This window comes from Dipodomys spectabilis, unplaced genomic scaffold, assembly GCF_019054845.1.
Source record: "Dipodomys spectabilis isolate Male_0828 unplaced genomic scaffold, ASM1905484v1 ptg000085l, whole genome shotgun sequence".
In the NCBI taxonomy this organism is placed as follows: domain Eukaryota; kingdom Metazoa; phylum Chordata; class Mammalia; order Rodentia; family Heteromyidae; genus Dipodomys; species Dipodomys spectabilis.
Window position 1 is genome coordinate 4,138,995 of NW_024870762.1, and position 14,923 is coordinate 4,153,917.

Consider the following 14,923-nt stretch of genomic DNA (forward strand, 5'->3'; position numbering starts at 1 on the left):
TTTGTCACCGCTAGGAGGGAGAACAGGGCTCAGGGACTTTATAGGGGAAGAGAAAAGCAGGAAGAGGGAGAAAGAGGGCGGGGCCTGTGCACCCCACCCCCTGCACAGTTCACGCTCCTGGGCTCTGTCCTCACTCCAGTCTCCTCTGGGTGACCTTTGAGTGGCTGGTGGCCCTTTCAGTCACCTGGGCGTTGCATGCAGTTGGAATGAAGCCTGGCTGTACCCAGTCTCATGTTCTGGATCCTGGAATTTGAGCAAAATGGAGAAAGTAAGCAGAAGGAGGAAAGGAAGAGAGGGAGGGAAGAGAGAGAGAGAAGCAGAGCAAGAAGTGTAGGGAGTCCAGCTTGGATGCTGAGTTTTCCATGTCCGAGGAGACAGGTGTCGGTGGGGAGGCTGGATGCAAGTCAGACCCTCTCCAAAAGTAATCTAAGGTGGAATCAGACAAGCTTGGAGGCCAGCCTGTCCAGAGCAGGCCCTCCTTACCCATGGAATCCAAGCTGGATTCACTCCCTCACCCACCACACCATGGCTAACCTGCCCTGGGCTCCCTTCCCTACTCCGGAGGCTACATCCCTGCCCTCAGCAGTGCATTGAGTACAGGGAGGTGGTACTCAGGTTGTATTCAATAGTCTCATCCCATGACACCTCATCCCTTCTCTGTGGGCAGAGGAACTCCTCCCTCCCCCTCCCCAGATCCCTGCAGCCAGCATATGTTCCCTGCTCCTATCCTCCTGCCATTCCACACATGCCCACTTCCTGACATAGGAGAGACCCGCCAGGACTCACAATGTCCTGGGGTGTCACCGAGTCCTGGAGCCTGCAGGGAGAAGGCCCCTGCCCTGTTATTTCTGGATGGTAGCCAACCAATAGCTGGACACATTGGAACTGGGAAGGTGCTCATCCAGTAGGGTGGGAGCCCTACTTTTGACTCTTGGTTGCAAGGTTTTTGCCACCTGACTCTTCTCCCTCCCCCCCCAGCCTTCCCCCCCAAACGATTCTCAGCCTTTTCCTCTTCAGATCAGAGGGCTGGGCTCCAGAGAGAGGGGGTGAGTGTTTGTGAGTCTATTCCTTTTGTCATCCAAACCAGCAACACCAGGAAAAGGAGAAGGGCTACCTGGCTTCTGCTGATAATCTAGGAGTTCTTTCTCTGGGCAGTGAAGTCTCTCCTGCTTCCTGAGGGGCCTTGCTAGTACCAGAAGACCTTACATAACAAGGAGCAGGGCCAGCCGGGCGCTGGTGGCTCACGCCTGTAACCCTAGCTACTCAGGAGGCTGAGATCTGAGGATCGCGGTTCAAAGCCAGCCGGGCAGGAGAGACCGTGAGACTCCTATCTCCAATAAACCACCAGAAAACCGGAAGTGGCACTGTAGCTCAAGTGGTAGAGTGCTCGCCTTGAGCTGAAGAGCTGAAGGACAGCGCCCAGGCCCAGAGTTCAAGCCCCACGGCCGACCAAAAAAAAAAAGACAAGGGCCATCAAGCAGAATGACTCTTCTATGTTGTGGTAGAGGCTGGGTACCCTTTTCCAGGAGCTTGGTCAGCTGCCACTGCTCTGGGACAGACCAAGTGTTGGAAGCTTGTCAGAAAACCCTGATATAGCTGGGCACCGGCTTACGTCCTGTAATCCTAGCTACTCAGGAGGCTGAGATCTGAGGATTGCAGTTCAAAGCAGGAAAGTCATTGAGACTCTTTTTTTTTTGGGGGGGGGGGTGGTCGGTCGTGGGACTTGAACTCTGAGCTTGGGCGCTGTCCTGCGCTCTTCAGCTCAAGGCGTGCACTCTACCGCTAGAGCCACAGTGCCACTTCCGGTTTTCTAGTGGTTTATTGGAGATAAGAGTCTCATGGACTTTCCTGCCTGGGCTGGCTTTGAACCACGATCCTCAGATCTCAGCCTCCTGAGTAGCTAGGATTACATGCGTGAGCCACCAGAGCCCAGCAGTCATCGAGACTCTTATCTTCAATAAGCCACTGGAAAACCAGAAGTGGCTCTGTGGCTCAAGCGGTAGAGCACTAGTCTTAAGCATAAAAGCTAAGGGACAATGCCCAGGCATTGATTTCAAGCCCCAGAACTGGCACAAAAAGAAAACGCTGTTTCAAATCCCCAGTGCACAGAAGCCAAGCCTTTGCTCACTCGGGATCACAAGCTGCAGGTAGGGCATGGATGGACCACATCGTGGTGCCCACCTTCCATGCAGGAATCTGTCACAGTGTCTTAAACTTGGTGACAGGAGCCCCTGGTTATTCTCCAGTTCTAGGATGGTGTCCTGCAAGGCCATGGCTATTCTGCTAGTGGTGCACACAGCCACCATGCTGGCTTCTCAAACGGAAGCCTTCGTTCCCATCTTCACCTACAGCGAACTCCAGAAAATGCAGGTAAGAAACCCTGCTGCCTATCTGGCTACATGGCTGAAGGAGGCCCTGCTACCTGGCCTGAAGATGGCTGGTCTCTTCAAAGCACAAGCTGTGGGCTGGGAAGTTGGCTCAGTGGTAGAGTGCTTGCCTCGCATGCATGAGGCCCTGGGTTCGACTCCTCAGCACCACATAAGCAGAAAAAAGCCAGAAGTGGCGCTGTGGCTCCAGTGGTAGAGCGCTAGCCTTGAGCTGAAGAGCTGAGGGACAGCGCCCAGGCCCAGAGTTCAGCCCCCATGACCAGATCCAAAAAAAAATAAAGCACAAGCTCTGTGTGTGTGTGTGTGTGTGTGTGTGTGTGTGTGTGTGTGTGTGTGTGTGTGTGTGTGTGTGTGTGTGTGTGTGTGTGTGTGTGTGTGTGTACTAGGGCTTAAACTCAGGGCTTGGGCACCGTCCCTTAGCTTTTTTACCCAAGATTGACCCTTTACTACTGGAGCCACACCTCTGCCTCTGGCTTTCTGTTGCACTTTCCCTCCCTGGCTGGTTTTGAACCAGGATCCTCAGATCTCAGCCTCCTGAATAGCTAGAATTGCAGGCATGAGCCACCGTGACTGGCACCCAGCTAGAAGCCTTTCTTTGGTAGACTCCTGTGTGATGACCGTGCCAGGGCCACCTGTAGGAAAGTGCCCAGAAAGTGCCAGCTGTCCCTCTGCCACTATCCATCTATCCCTGCCAGCATCACCAAGAGATGCCAGTGGCTCACAGGAGTGACATCTTTTCCCACCCCTGCTCATCTTTCTGGGGAAGTTTTCAATCAATAAGCTGATAAATATTTACTGGGCTTCTCTTCAAGGAGCCGACTGGAAGCCCCAGCACCAACATATGAAAAATTAACTAATAATCGAAGACAAAAGAGAGATGTCACAAGGCAGGACATGATTAATTGTCCCATAAGGGATGCTAGTGCTAAGTGATGGGGTTCAGAAGAGGGAGAAATCCCTGTGGCTGCCAGGGAGGGTGAGGTACGAGCCAGAGCAGAGCCTTCCCAGCTAAGGATGGGCATGAGCCACTGTCCAGAGGTGGGAGCAAAGCCTGCTATCCACGTGGGGGTAGTACACACTTCCCCGTGGACCCTAGAGAAAACAAGGCCGCCCCAAATGGGACTGAGGTAGCAGAAACTAAGGAAAACTGCCTTTGAGCTGAGTGCCAGTGGCTCACGCCTGTAATCCTAGCTACTCAGGAGGCTGATATTGGAGAATCACGATTTGAGGCCAACCCAGGCAGGAAAGTCCATGAGACTCCTATCTCCAATTAACCACCAAAAGGCCAAAAGTGGAGCTGTGGCTCAACTGGCAAGGGCCAGACTTGAGCAATAAAGCTAAAAGACAGCACCCAGAGGCGGAATTCAAGCCCCAGTACCAGCACAAAAGAAAAAAAAAATGGTTTCTCAATATCTTGGACTTCTGAGGATTCTGTTGGCTGTGCAGACATTTGGGCCCCTTTAAGCAAGGAGAGGAAGCTAGGGAACTTCCACATCCCACTCAGCCTGAGACTCCACGGGAACCAGCACGTGAGTTCCCTGTCCTGTGCCTCTGTGGCACAGCTGGTCCTTGTCTCCACTCAGATCTCCATGCTCCCTGCTGAGTGCAGAAAGTCCTCCAGGACACATGCACATCATGTGCACACACACACGGGCAGGCACACACCTGCATGCACACACATACCTTCCTCCCACTGATTGTTCTAAATTCACATCATCACATCTCAAGGGAGTCCCACAGCAGGATTCTAGGCCTGCCATTAGAGACACCAACACAGCAGGGTACGCCTGAGCGCAGGGCTGACAAGCCAGTGTGCAGTATGCCAGGTAAGATTTGGAGCCGGACAAAAAGGGTCAAACTCAGATTGAGCACAAGCCAGCAAAAGACAACCCAAAGACACGTTGCATTAATCTGCGCTGTGGTTTTCTTCCTGGTAATTGCCAGGAGCCAGGATTTTTATGAAGAAGCTCCAAGCTCCTTCCTCCATAACTCATCTCCCTGTCTCTCCTCTTATAAATCACCTCCCAGGGACTCTGAGTTGCAGGCCACCCCGTGGTGCCCTCTCGGGTGGGGCTGTCTCACGTTATCTTTTTTTATAGGCTCTCTGCTAAGAGAGCTACATTTTCACACTTAATATGCATGAAGGACAGCCATTATTCTCAGCGTTTTAACTTAATTAACAGTAACAATCTGGGTGCAAATTTTTCAGCACAAATAAATGAGCTCTTCTTCATAATGGCCTGTTGAAGGGTGACTCCAAGATCATCCTCAAGCCACTGGGCACCTGAGACTCTTGTTGCAGTAGGGGGTTGGGAGAGGTACCTGGTGAAGGGAGATTTCTTGATTCTGGGGAGCCAGGGAGACCCAGGCAGCTTGAGACAGGAGAGAGGCCTCTGAGCTGACTGAAACAGGCAGTGTGTGTGTGTGCGTGTGTGTGTGAGTGTGCTCGCATGCGCATGCACATGAGCACACATGCCAGTACTGAGGCTTGAACTCAGGGCCTGTGTGCTGTCCCTGAGCTTTTGTGCTTGAGGCTAGCACTCTACCACTTGAGCCTCAGCTCCACTTCCTACTTGGTGGTTAATTGGAACTAAGAGTCTCACGGACTTTCCTGTCTGAGCTGGGTTAGAACTGTGATCCTCAGATCTCAGCCTCCTGAATAGCCAGGATTACAGCCATGAGCCACTGATGCCTGGCTAGGTGGCAGTTTTGTGCAATGCAGTACTCTGATCCTAGGAAAGGGAACGGAGCAAAGGGCAAAAGAAATCCCTGAACCTCCAGCAAAGGTCTGAGGAAGAAGAGGCCAGTGAGGAAGAAGAAAACTTCACAATCCAGGTGAGTTGGGGTGATGGAAAGAACCTTAGCATGGACATGGTTCCCTAACCTGAGGAGAAGGGAGGGCCCACATACCACCAACGGGCATAGAATGTTCCAGAATAGAGCAGTGAGCAAGGCATACAGCAAGAGGGCCATCCTGGGAGGGGATGGACTCCAGCAATGAAACCAAGCACTCGTCTTAAGCACCAAGGATGTGAAGAAGGTACAGAGTGACTAGAGTGGTCTGGGCACTGCTCGTCCAGGGAAGCCAGGGGAAGGCTTCCTGGAGGAGGCAGCACCTGAACGGAGTGAAGCCTAGGAGCCACCAGGCATTGCTGCTGTTCCCCAGAGAACAGCTAATGCAAAAATACCTGCCCAGGAGCCCCAGGAACAGGCCTGGTAGGGATGCTGAGAGAGGACTAGAGGCCGGCAGGGCCTGGTGTGCCAGGCCTGATGTCTGGGAAGACACAGAGGCTTCAAAGCCAGTGAGTCACCTGACGTGACTTGGAAAGATCTAGGGCAGCACAAACAGAGGCAGGAGATAGTCAGGAAGCAGCTGTGAGGGCCAGGGCACTAGGGCCTCCCTCTCCTGGGCAGGAACCCTGCATGGCTATGGCTCTCCGCACTGAGTTAGGATGTACAGATTGCCTACCGGGAGAGAGCTTGGCTCCTGGGCTGCTTCTAGCTTCACCAACTCCTTCGCTCCTGCAGTGAATGACCCAGTCTCTATAGGTGTGAGGTACTGGGGACAGAGTAGGGAACAAAATAGACAAAAATCCAGACACACACACACACTAAGGAGAGGCAGAAACAAGATACAGGAAGGACCTGGCACAAACAAGGAAAATGATCAAACCCTACAGCATGGCAAATAGAGATGGGTGCCATGGAGGAAAATTAAGCAAGGCAAGATGAGGCAGGTTTGATCTAAAATAGGGGGAACATCACACGTTTCATGAATAGATGGCATTAAGAGCAAGGGAGTGAATCATAACGGTGTCTGGGAAGAGAAGTCCAGGCAGAAGTAATAGCCCATGCAAAGTCCCTGAGGCAGCCTCCCAATGGTCTCCTTAATTCTACCTTTAACCTTTCAGTCCGCTCTTGACCTGGCAACGCCTATCCTCTGGAGAGGCTGGAGAGAGACTAGAGGTGTCTATGGGGGTTGGGGAAGGGAGACAGACACAGAGACAGAGAGGCCCTTAGCCTAGAGTGATCATAGTTGAGGCAGGGCAAAGTGATTGGATTTTGAAAATAGTTTGGAGATAAACACCCTCAGGATTTTCTAGAAGAATGGATGTAGTATGTGAAGAAAGAAAAATATAAAAATCTGACTTCAAAGCTTATGGCCAGAGCATCTGGCAGGGCAAATATGCTACCAACTGAGACAGTGACACCTAGGTTGGCTGCTCAGGGGCTACAGGACCAGCAGGAGGTCAGGCAGGCTGTGGGACCTGCGTGGAGCTGTTAGCATCCAGGCAGAGACAGAGGACAAAGCCAAGTGGAAATCTGAGTATGCAGTTCAAGGCTAGGATGTGAAGGAGAATTGAGGACAGGCCTGGGTGTGTTCCCAGCAGCTAGCTGGGCAGAGGAGAGGAGAGGCCCCAGTGTGAGTTGGGCACTTCCACATTAAGGCGTGGGAGGTGACACCCAGGGACAGCAAAGGCCTTGCCAAAGCCACTCAGCAGTCAGGGCAGAAGCAAGCCCCACTCCTCATTTCCTGCCTCCTGCTGGACTCTAGGGCTGATGTCTCTTCAGTTCTGTCAGGTGTAGCCCCAAGAGTGGCCAAACTGTCACCACACTCAGTGGAATGGGGCTCTTTTCCTCACACCTTGCTTGAGAGAGAGCTGGAGGTGAGTCTGCCTCTCAGTCCAGCCTGATCTTCACCTGGAACAGCACTGGCAGTCAGGGGGCACACAGTCGCAGGTTCTTTCTGGGGGAGGTCAGGGGGTAGAGGCTTTGTGTCCCTTTGCATTTCCTTATTATGATTGGACAGGACTGGGAGGTCCTCCCTGGACTAATCTCCAGCCCCCTCACTTTAGAGTGGGGACACTGAGACCTTAGAGAGGCAGAGCCATAGCCAGGCCATGGGGATGGCACAGGCAGGACTCAAATGAGCCCCATAGAGACCTCCTTCAGGCACCTCAGGCCACCCTGAGGGCAGAGACAGTATGTCCAGCCATTCTCACACCAAGCACCTGGTGTTAAGTGGTGGTGGGGGGGCAGGCTCTGGGGAGAGCAGGGAACTCCTTCCCCACCAGAACAGGTGCATGCAGTAAGACCTTTGACCCAGGACAAGCTGGTGTGAGGGTAAGGTGGGTAAGCACCCTCCAAGACCCCAAACATCCCTCTTGGTAGACAGCCATCAATTTCTATAGGTCTCCTGTATCACCATATATGAAAGGATAGTGATGGGTCTTGGGCCCCACATATGAAAAGACAGATATATATTGGCCCCAGACCCCTGGAGCCAGGCCTCTGCATGTAACTATTCTTCCTGGGTTGTTTACTACTCGTGAACAAGTTGGTCAGCTTCCTTTTGCTCAGTTTCCACACTGAGGCTCTTGCCACATAGGTAAGAAGTTTAATGTAGACCAGGCACTCAGAACACATGGACACGTGGGGGGACCCAGGAAGTTAGCGATCATTACTGGGGGGTGTGAATTCCTGCACCCAGGAGAAGTCCACTAGATTCCTGGGCACTCTCTTGGTGTCAGAACTCCCAGCAGAGCCCTAGAGGCCCAGAGGAGAAGGGAGGGAGGGGGAGAGCTGAGGAGGAAGGAAAGGAGGAGGATGGTGAAGGGGAGAGGAGGGAAAGGACCAGGGAGGAAAGGGAAGGGCAGGGGAGGAAGAAGAAGGGGAAGGGGCATGGGAGGAAGGAAAGGGGCAGGGGGAGTGTGGGGCTGCTGTTCACAGACTCCCATCCACCTGTAGGGCACCCAGGGGTTAAGGCCCTCTCTGCACCTCTCCCTTCGGTTAACTCTGCCTTATTTCACAGCTGACTGCTCCTGTGGAAATTGGAATGAGGATGAACTCCAGGCAGCTGGAAAAGTACCGAACGGCCCTGGAAGGGCTGTGGAGGGAGGCGCTGCCGCCCACCCAGCCCAGTAAGCTCTGCACCCGCCCCTCACTGCTGGGGGAGGGCGTCTCCATGGTTCAGGCCTCTGTCCACCCTGGTGTTAATATTCTAAGAAGCATCTGAGCAGGATTTGAGTCAGGTGGTTTTTTTGTTTTGTTTTTTGGGGGGTTTTTTGGGCTTTGTACTCAGAACCTTCGGTTTCCGCTGCTGGCCTGGGCACAGAGGGGGCAGGGCTGGGGCTCTGAAGTCTACTGCATTGTCTTTGCCTTCCTCTCCTCAAAGTCCTTCCAGTTTATCAGCCCCCTAGAGACCCCTGCTCCCTCCCAGATAACACAAGAGGCTGGGGAAGAAAACCCCTTGCTTCAGCTTTTTTACTTTTTTTTTTTTTTCATTGTGTATTTCTGCAGCTTTTTTGGGTTTGCCCAGTTCAAGGTCTGCCCAAGTTACTTGAGCAAAGCTAGATCTTGTCTGACAAACAGCCGCTAATTACCTCTCCCAGTCCCTCCAAGGAGCAGCAGAGATGGAGGAGGTGGTGTTAGAGTTGGAGAAACTAGGAGGTTAAATGACTTGCCCCTGGCAAAACTCAGCGCAGCTCCCTCCTCCCCTCATCAGCAAGCAGGTTTAGAAGGCCGTTTCCTAAGCAGATCTGCCAGCACCAGATCTGCAAAAGCCTGTGGTGTTTTTCCTCCAGCAGGGGAGTGAAGAAGGCTCCAGAGATAAGGTGGACTCTCCCTGGGAACCCTGCCCACCTGAGCCTGGCCTTCCAAACCCCTGCAACCATCAGCTGCACTGGGACGCAGAACCCCTCTCCAAAGCAGATCCCTTCTCCAGCAAATAAAGCATGACCTATACAGGGACGCCTCTTTTGTTTAATATTCTAGTTTCTAAAAGGCCAACTCAGATCACAGGAAAGCAGAGGGGAAGCTCAGAGGGGCGTGGCCACACATTAGCAAAAGTGCCCAGTGCAAGAATCAGGTTAGGTCTGGAGCGGGAGAGGAAGCACCTTTCCATTTCAGAAGAGGAAACTGAGGCACAGAGAGACCGCATTTTGGGGAGAGAGACTGGAATCCTGGTCTGAATCCTACTCCATTTTTCTATTTACTGATGAGCTCGAGGTCTAATGGTCTACAGGATTTTAAGGCCTCTGCATTCAACCCCTTGCTGAGTAACTTCTAACCAGCCCTTTAGCCTCAATGAGCCTTTGCAAAAGCAAGGTGGTGATATCTGCCTTGAGAGCAGAGGGCTGAGGCGCCACCAAAGAGCAAATGACTATTATTATTACCACCTTGTGGCTGCAAGCTCTAGCATCCACAGCAAAATTGCACAGCCAACCCACTTATTTCTGCCTTCTAAACAAAACTGGATGGGAAGTTTCTCTTTAATTTAATTTCCCATTAATGAATGTTCATTTATTTATAAACTGGGGTCATATAGAAATCACTGCTCCCTCCATCCATAGGTTACCAGGAATTGGACACCATGTCCCCTCTGTATCTTCTGTATTGCTACCTGCCCACCTGCTGTGAGAGAGGGCTTACACACCAAGAGTAGTCACCAATTGGAAGGACCCCAACTGCCAAAAAGCATTCTTGTTTGGAGTGCTCTGAATTCCCCAAAGGCCACTCAAGCCTTTCATAGGACCAGCCAGAGCCCTGCTACATTCCCACACATTTCTGGTTCACACTCTGACCAACCCCAGAGGTATAGCAAGTTCCTAGACAATACCACCACTAGTAGGGAGGCAGAGGGGCAGACAGGGCAAAATGAAGCCAGCGCTGCAGGTACACATGGAAGAGATGTATCTAGACTCCTGAACACCCTTCCCAGCTCCCCCAGACACAGCTCCCCTATTACCTGGCACATATTCTGTGAAGCAGAAAAACAAGAGGGAAACAGTTTTTGTTTTTGTGTTTCCCTAACTTTTAAAGTTATCTTTAAGTGCTTGTACAAAGGAGTTTCAATTCAACACGTCAGTTTATGAGTACATCTTGGTCATTGTCACTGAAGAGGGACATTGCTTCTATCCTTCCTTCATTCCTGATGAGATCATCTTCCCTCATCACCGAGAATGACCATTTGTGGGGTATTGAGCTGGTACCCTTTAGGGAATTTCTTTTAAAAGCCCAGGGTTTGGAGGACAGGGTTGGAATAGGTGGTAACAAGAGGAATAGGATTCCCTAAGTGACTTCACCCCAACAGGTCTACGCCCATCTGTCCGTCTGTCTGTCCATCTGTCCATCCACTTGTCCTTCTGTACATCCATCCATACATCCAACTATCCAGCCAGCCATCCAGTCAGTACTAGGGTTTGAATTCAGGTCCTCCAGCCTGCTAGATAGGTACTCTACCACTTGAGCCATTTTTTGCTTTATATTTTTCAGGTAGAATCTTGTTTTTTCCCAGGTTAGTCTTGGATGGCAATAGTTTTTCCCATGCCTTTTGTGTAGCTGGGATTATAGAAGCAAGCCACCATGCCTGGTTAGTTCACATTTTTTAACTAGGAATAGGTTTTTCAAGCACAACCCTTGGGAAAGGTATAGTGAACTGTCTTTCCTGCAGAAAAACACTGTTCAGTGCTCAGTGCTGCAGCCCAGTTGTCCCAACCCTCACCCTATGACCTCCGATATGCTTCTGTGTAATGAGCTGCAACAGGGACCCAGCTACCACATCTGTATTCACAGTGCCCACCACCGGCGCTTAGAAGTGTCGGCTCCTTTCTTCTCTGGTTTTCCTTTCCTGCCACTGTTTGATTGCTACCATCAGCTCGAATAATTCTGTTTTGCCAAGGAGTGCCTCTAGTTTCCAGGACAGCGGACTTGATTGCTTACAGGACATGCTCAGCGCTAGAAGAAATTAAAATTAGTGGGAGATGGGAGGGAAGTAGGATTCTGTGAACTGAGCCAAGAGAAAATGACCATGTTTTCACAAAACAAGGAAGAGGGTCTTGGTTAAAGCTATAGAATATATGAGCCACAGATCAGCCAGGGTCAGAGACAGGAGAGTACCCAGGTCAACCACAAGAACAGAGCAACACCTTTCCTGTCCCCCATCCCTTCCTCTGTTTGTTTCCCAGGGGTTTACCCAGAATAATATGCTAGAACATCTGTGATGAGTGGAGAGGTAGAGATGGGCCCTGGGATGGTCTGGAATATGCTTTTCATTTAGCAGTAACAGGGCAACCTGACGCTAACTTCACGAGATGGAGACAAGGAGGTATTTTCTCAGTAACCACATTGGTGTGATTCCATAATTACTGAACTACATGGATTTGCCTTGAAATTGAATAGTTAAAAGCAGAGTAATTGCCTGATATCTGTACTCTGTAATTTAGTATAATCTAATCATGGACAAAGCCCAAAAGAAAATGTTCTGAAAGCATTGCATTTTTCTTCATACACAATTTGTTATTGACATTGGGTAATGTATTCCATGCCTCTAAAGGAACTCTTACCCAAAGGGCAAGCTTGGCCAAAAAGCGTTTCCTTTCATTTTCAACAGGCTGTTAGAAAGAGATGGCAGAACTCCCGTCAAACCTGATCTAGCACTTTTTTGTGACTCTATTTCCCCCTCATCACCCACCCCTAGACACAGCAAAACCAGATGAGAAGACAAAAATCTGAGACTTAAGTAACACCCACTTTTCAACCTCAAGGTCCAGTGTCCCCCAGGAAGATGTCATGGCACTGTGGTTAGAAACAAGGCCAGAACAGCTGAGGATCAAGGACGAATTTGCAATCCCCAGGCATCTTGGAGACCTGATAAATGTATGCAGGGCTTTCTGCAGGATGAAGGAGAATGATACCCACTAAAAGATTTATGGTCCCTATTATTTTGGGGCTCTGCTGGGGCAGAGAGAGGTCAGTAGGAGGGGAGGTGGTGTGGTGGCCTCAGAGAATTCAGAGGGTGCTCCATGCAACTCCTGCCTCTGCTAAATGTGTGGATGTGGTTACTAAGTACATGTAGATGCTGTGGCTTGTCTTTCCTGGTTGCATTTAATAAATCAGGAAGACCAACCACAGCCTGAGCTGGCCACCTTTAAAAAAAAACCACACAAAGTAATGGGAAGAAGGCCTCTCAGTGCAGCTGACAACCTCACAGTATTTCCCTTTTCTTAAAAAGATGCCTTACATTCCTGACAGGCCCTGAAGCAGAGCCACTGGGAGACACAGAGGCAGATTACCACCGAGAAGCCCACACAGCCTAGGGGGCAGCTCCTGACAAGATGGGGGATAGTGGTGACCGAGCAGCGCTAAGTGGCTGCCACAGACTCACCACAGTGAACTGGGTAAAAGGGTGTTAAGGGCGGAGAATGTCAGGGACTAAATCCAGAGGCTGAATATGAGCAAGTATTGAAGTTCAAAGCCCACCCAGGCAGGAAGGTCTGTGAGACTCTTACCTCCAATCAATATCTAAAAGCCAGAAGTCAAGCTGTGGCTCAAGTGGTACAGCACTAGTCTTCCTTTGCTGAAAAGCTAAGGAACAGCATTCAGTCCCAGTATCAGCACAAAAGTAAGCAAACAAACAAATCCTGGGAAGGAGCAGGAAGGGAGCCAGTAATTTAGGGAAGAAAGTGGGAAGACAGAGAGGGAGAGACCACAGTGGGACCTGAGAAGAGTCGGAGGGGAGCTCATAAGCAGACCCAGTATGAGTGAGTGGTTGGGAACTGGATATCCACAGATGCACACCAAGGCTGTTAGACCCAGAAGACAACAAGGCCACTAGCTGGCAGAAGTCCATGTGGAAAGGAAGGGTGGCCCTGGGCTGCAAAGAGCCACTACCACCAACATACTGGGTCTTAGACTGGAGATCTTCAAGAAGGTTCAGGGAAGGTCTGAGGGCTAGCTGACCCTAGGTGTACAGGTAGCAGCAGCAGTGTCCTCCACACTGGAAGGCTGATAGAGCTCCCAATGAGTACCACTGTTGCACTAAGTTCCACTGCTGGGGGTGGCTCTAGTTCCCTCCATATTTTTCAAGTGCCCTGAGATCCATTGTGATGAAATAGACTATCCGTCTGCAGAACATTGCACCGTTCACTTCATTTAAGCATCCGTTGCAAGCCCTCTTAGAATATACTGGGCTGGTATTGATGCCGAAAGACTCATTCTTTATATATTGAACTGCACAGCTGCAAGGAGTTGCACAAATGTTACCAACTCATTTGTCATGCAAACAGTGCTTCAGAAAGAAATAAAATACTATTATGTGGTATACGTGTTAGGCAATCACTATATCAAATCCATGGCATTCGATGCAAACACAGGCAGAGAAAAGGAAAACAACACTTGGTGAGAGAAATCACACCACATGGGAGCAGCTAAGTCAGGGAGAAGGCGAGGCTAACAATGGAAGCCTGATCGAGCAGAGGCTGTAATTTTCCCAGCAATGAGGCCAACATTGGATACTCCTGAGGTACAGCAAGTGGCAGGAATGCAAAACTCTGACAGGGAATATGGCCCAGGGTTCCCAGAGAGGGGAGAGACAGATGTGGAGGTCAGCAATGGGACTTCTGGGTAAAGCTACAGGGAAGAGGGGGCTCTGAGAGAAGGAGAACTTAAGGAGGGCTGTGATAGAAATACTAGGTTGGTAATAAATGTTTCAAAAAGGGAGTTGATGAAAGATGTGAAAGGAATAGAAGAGGTAGAGTAAAGCAATAATCTACAACTCTATTTCCGTTTGCTACAGCTCCCCTTGCTTCCCTTAGGGGGTTCCTGCTAGGAGCCTTCATGTAACCAAATCACCTACCCAATGGGAGGCTCTGCACCAGCACTGGTAGCAAAGATTTGAGATAAGTATAAACAGAGATGAGCATGCACCAGGCACTGTTCTAAACACCTTACAGGAAATTAACTCTTCTCACCCTCCCAGCAGCCCAACCAGGGTTTTTGACAAACAGACTAGGGATGTTATTTGGATATAATCGCAGATCTAATAGTTGTGGAACTGGGAGTGGAAATCAAACTCGCTCTGGACCCCATATCCTAAACCACAGTGAGAGAGGCCAGACGGGGTCTCAGGGGTGTCCCCCTACCCATCTCTTTAATGTAATTTCCATGCCCGTGCCAAACAGGCTCCTCTGAACCACTGGAGCACAAGACTTTTTCCACGGTGGAAGCTGCGTGGGCCTCGGGCTGGAGCTCACTGAGGGGCAGAGTCTATCCTGGGCCAGGGCTGCACACAGTCAGCGCTCAGTTGGCCAGTTGTATGTCCAAGGCTGGCCTGCAAGCAGCCCAAGGTCAGGACAGGGTCTTGGAACATTCCTGAAGTCTACTCCACCACCCAAATAAAACCCGATCACACACTGTTGCCAAATCATCAAGTCTCCAAATCTTGGCAGGGGGTTGGTTGTCTTTAACCAGTAAGCAATACATCCATTCGATCCACGGTTTATTGGATGCCTGTCACGGCGTGCTGCGGCGTAGGGGCAGAGGACCGGTGTAAACAGGGCTAGAGATAAAGGCCTGGAGAAAGGGAGAGAGTGGAGCAAGTTCTGAAACCAGAAAATAAAGAAATCCTGTCCGACCTTCCCAACATGGCGGCCCCAACACCCATCCCGACCTCCTCAGTATGGCCGACCTCGCGGCCAGAAGCGACCTCCCCAACATGGCGTCCAAGTCTGACCTTCCCATCATGGCGCGCGGCCCCG

At 50.8% G+C, this 14,923-nt stretch overlaps 1 protein-coding gene across 2 annotated transcripts; it reads left to right on the plus strand.

Annotated features, from left to right (window-relative positions):
* The first annotated feature begins 200 nt into the window (after nt 1-200).
* Nucleotides 201-9,057, plus strand: Mln (motilin). 2 transcript variants are annotated; one of them, XM_042684334.1, is made up of 5 exons: nt 201-268; nt 2,247-2,370; nt 5,124-5,222; nt 8,200-8,308; nt 8,975-9,057. In XM_042684334.1, the coding sequence occupies exons 2-5, from the start codon at nt 2,254-2,256 to the stop codon at nt 8,980-8,982; spliced, it is 333 nt and encodes a 110-aa protein (XP_042540268.1). In that variant the 5' UTR covers nt 201-268; nt 2,247-2,253; the 3' UTR covers nt 8,983-9,057. The 2 variants fall into 2 exon arrangements, with proteins under 2 accessions (XP_042540268.1, XP_042540267.1); XM_042684333.1 differs by having other exon boundaries at nt 8,972-9,017.
* Nucleotides 9,058-14,923: the final 5,866 nt, after the last annotated feature.

Bases quoted from the DNA above. Each gene is read 5' to 3' on its own strand.
- Mln (XM_042684333.1), top strand. From the start codon at position 2,254: ATGGTGTCCTGCAAGGCCATGGCTATTCTGCTAGTGGTGCACACAGCC. The intron at 2,371-5,123 runs GTAAGAAACCCT...CTCTGATCCTAG, and splicing joins GCGAACTCCAGAAAATGCAG to GAAAGGGAACGGAGCAAAGG. The intron at 5,223-8,199 runs GTGAGTTGGGGT...CTTATTTCACAG, and splicing joins AAGAAAACTTCACAATCCAG to CTGACTGCTCCTGTGGAAAT.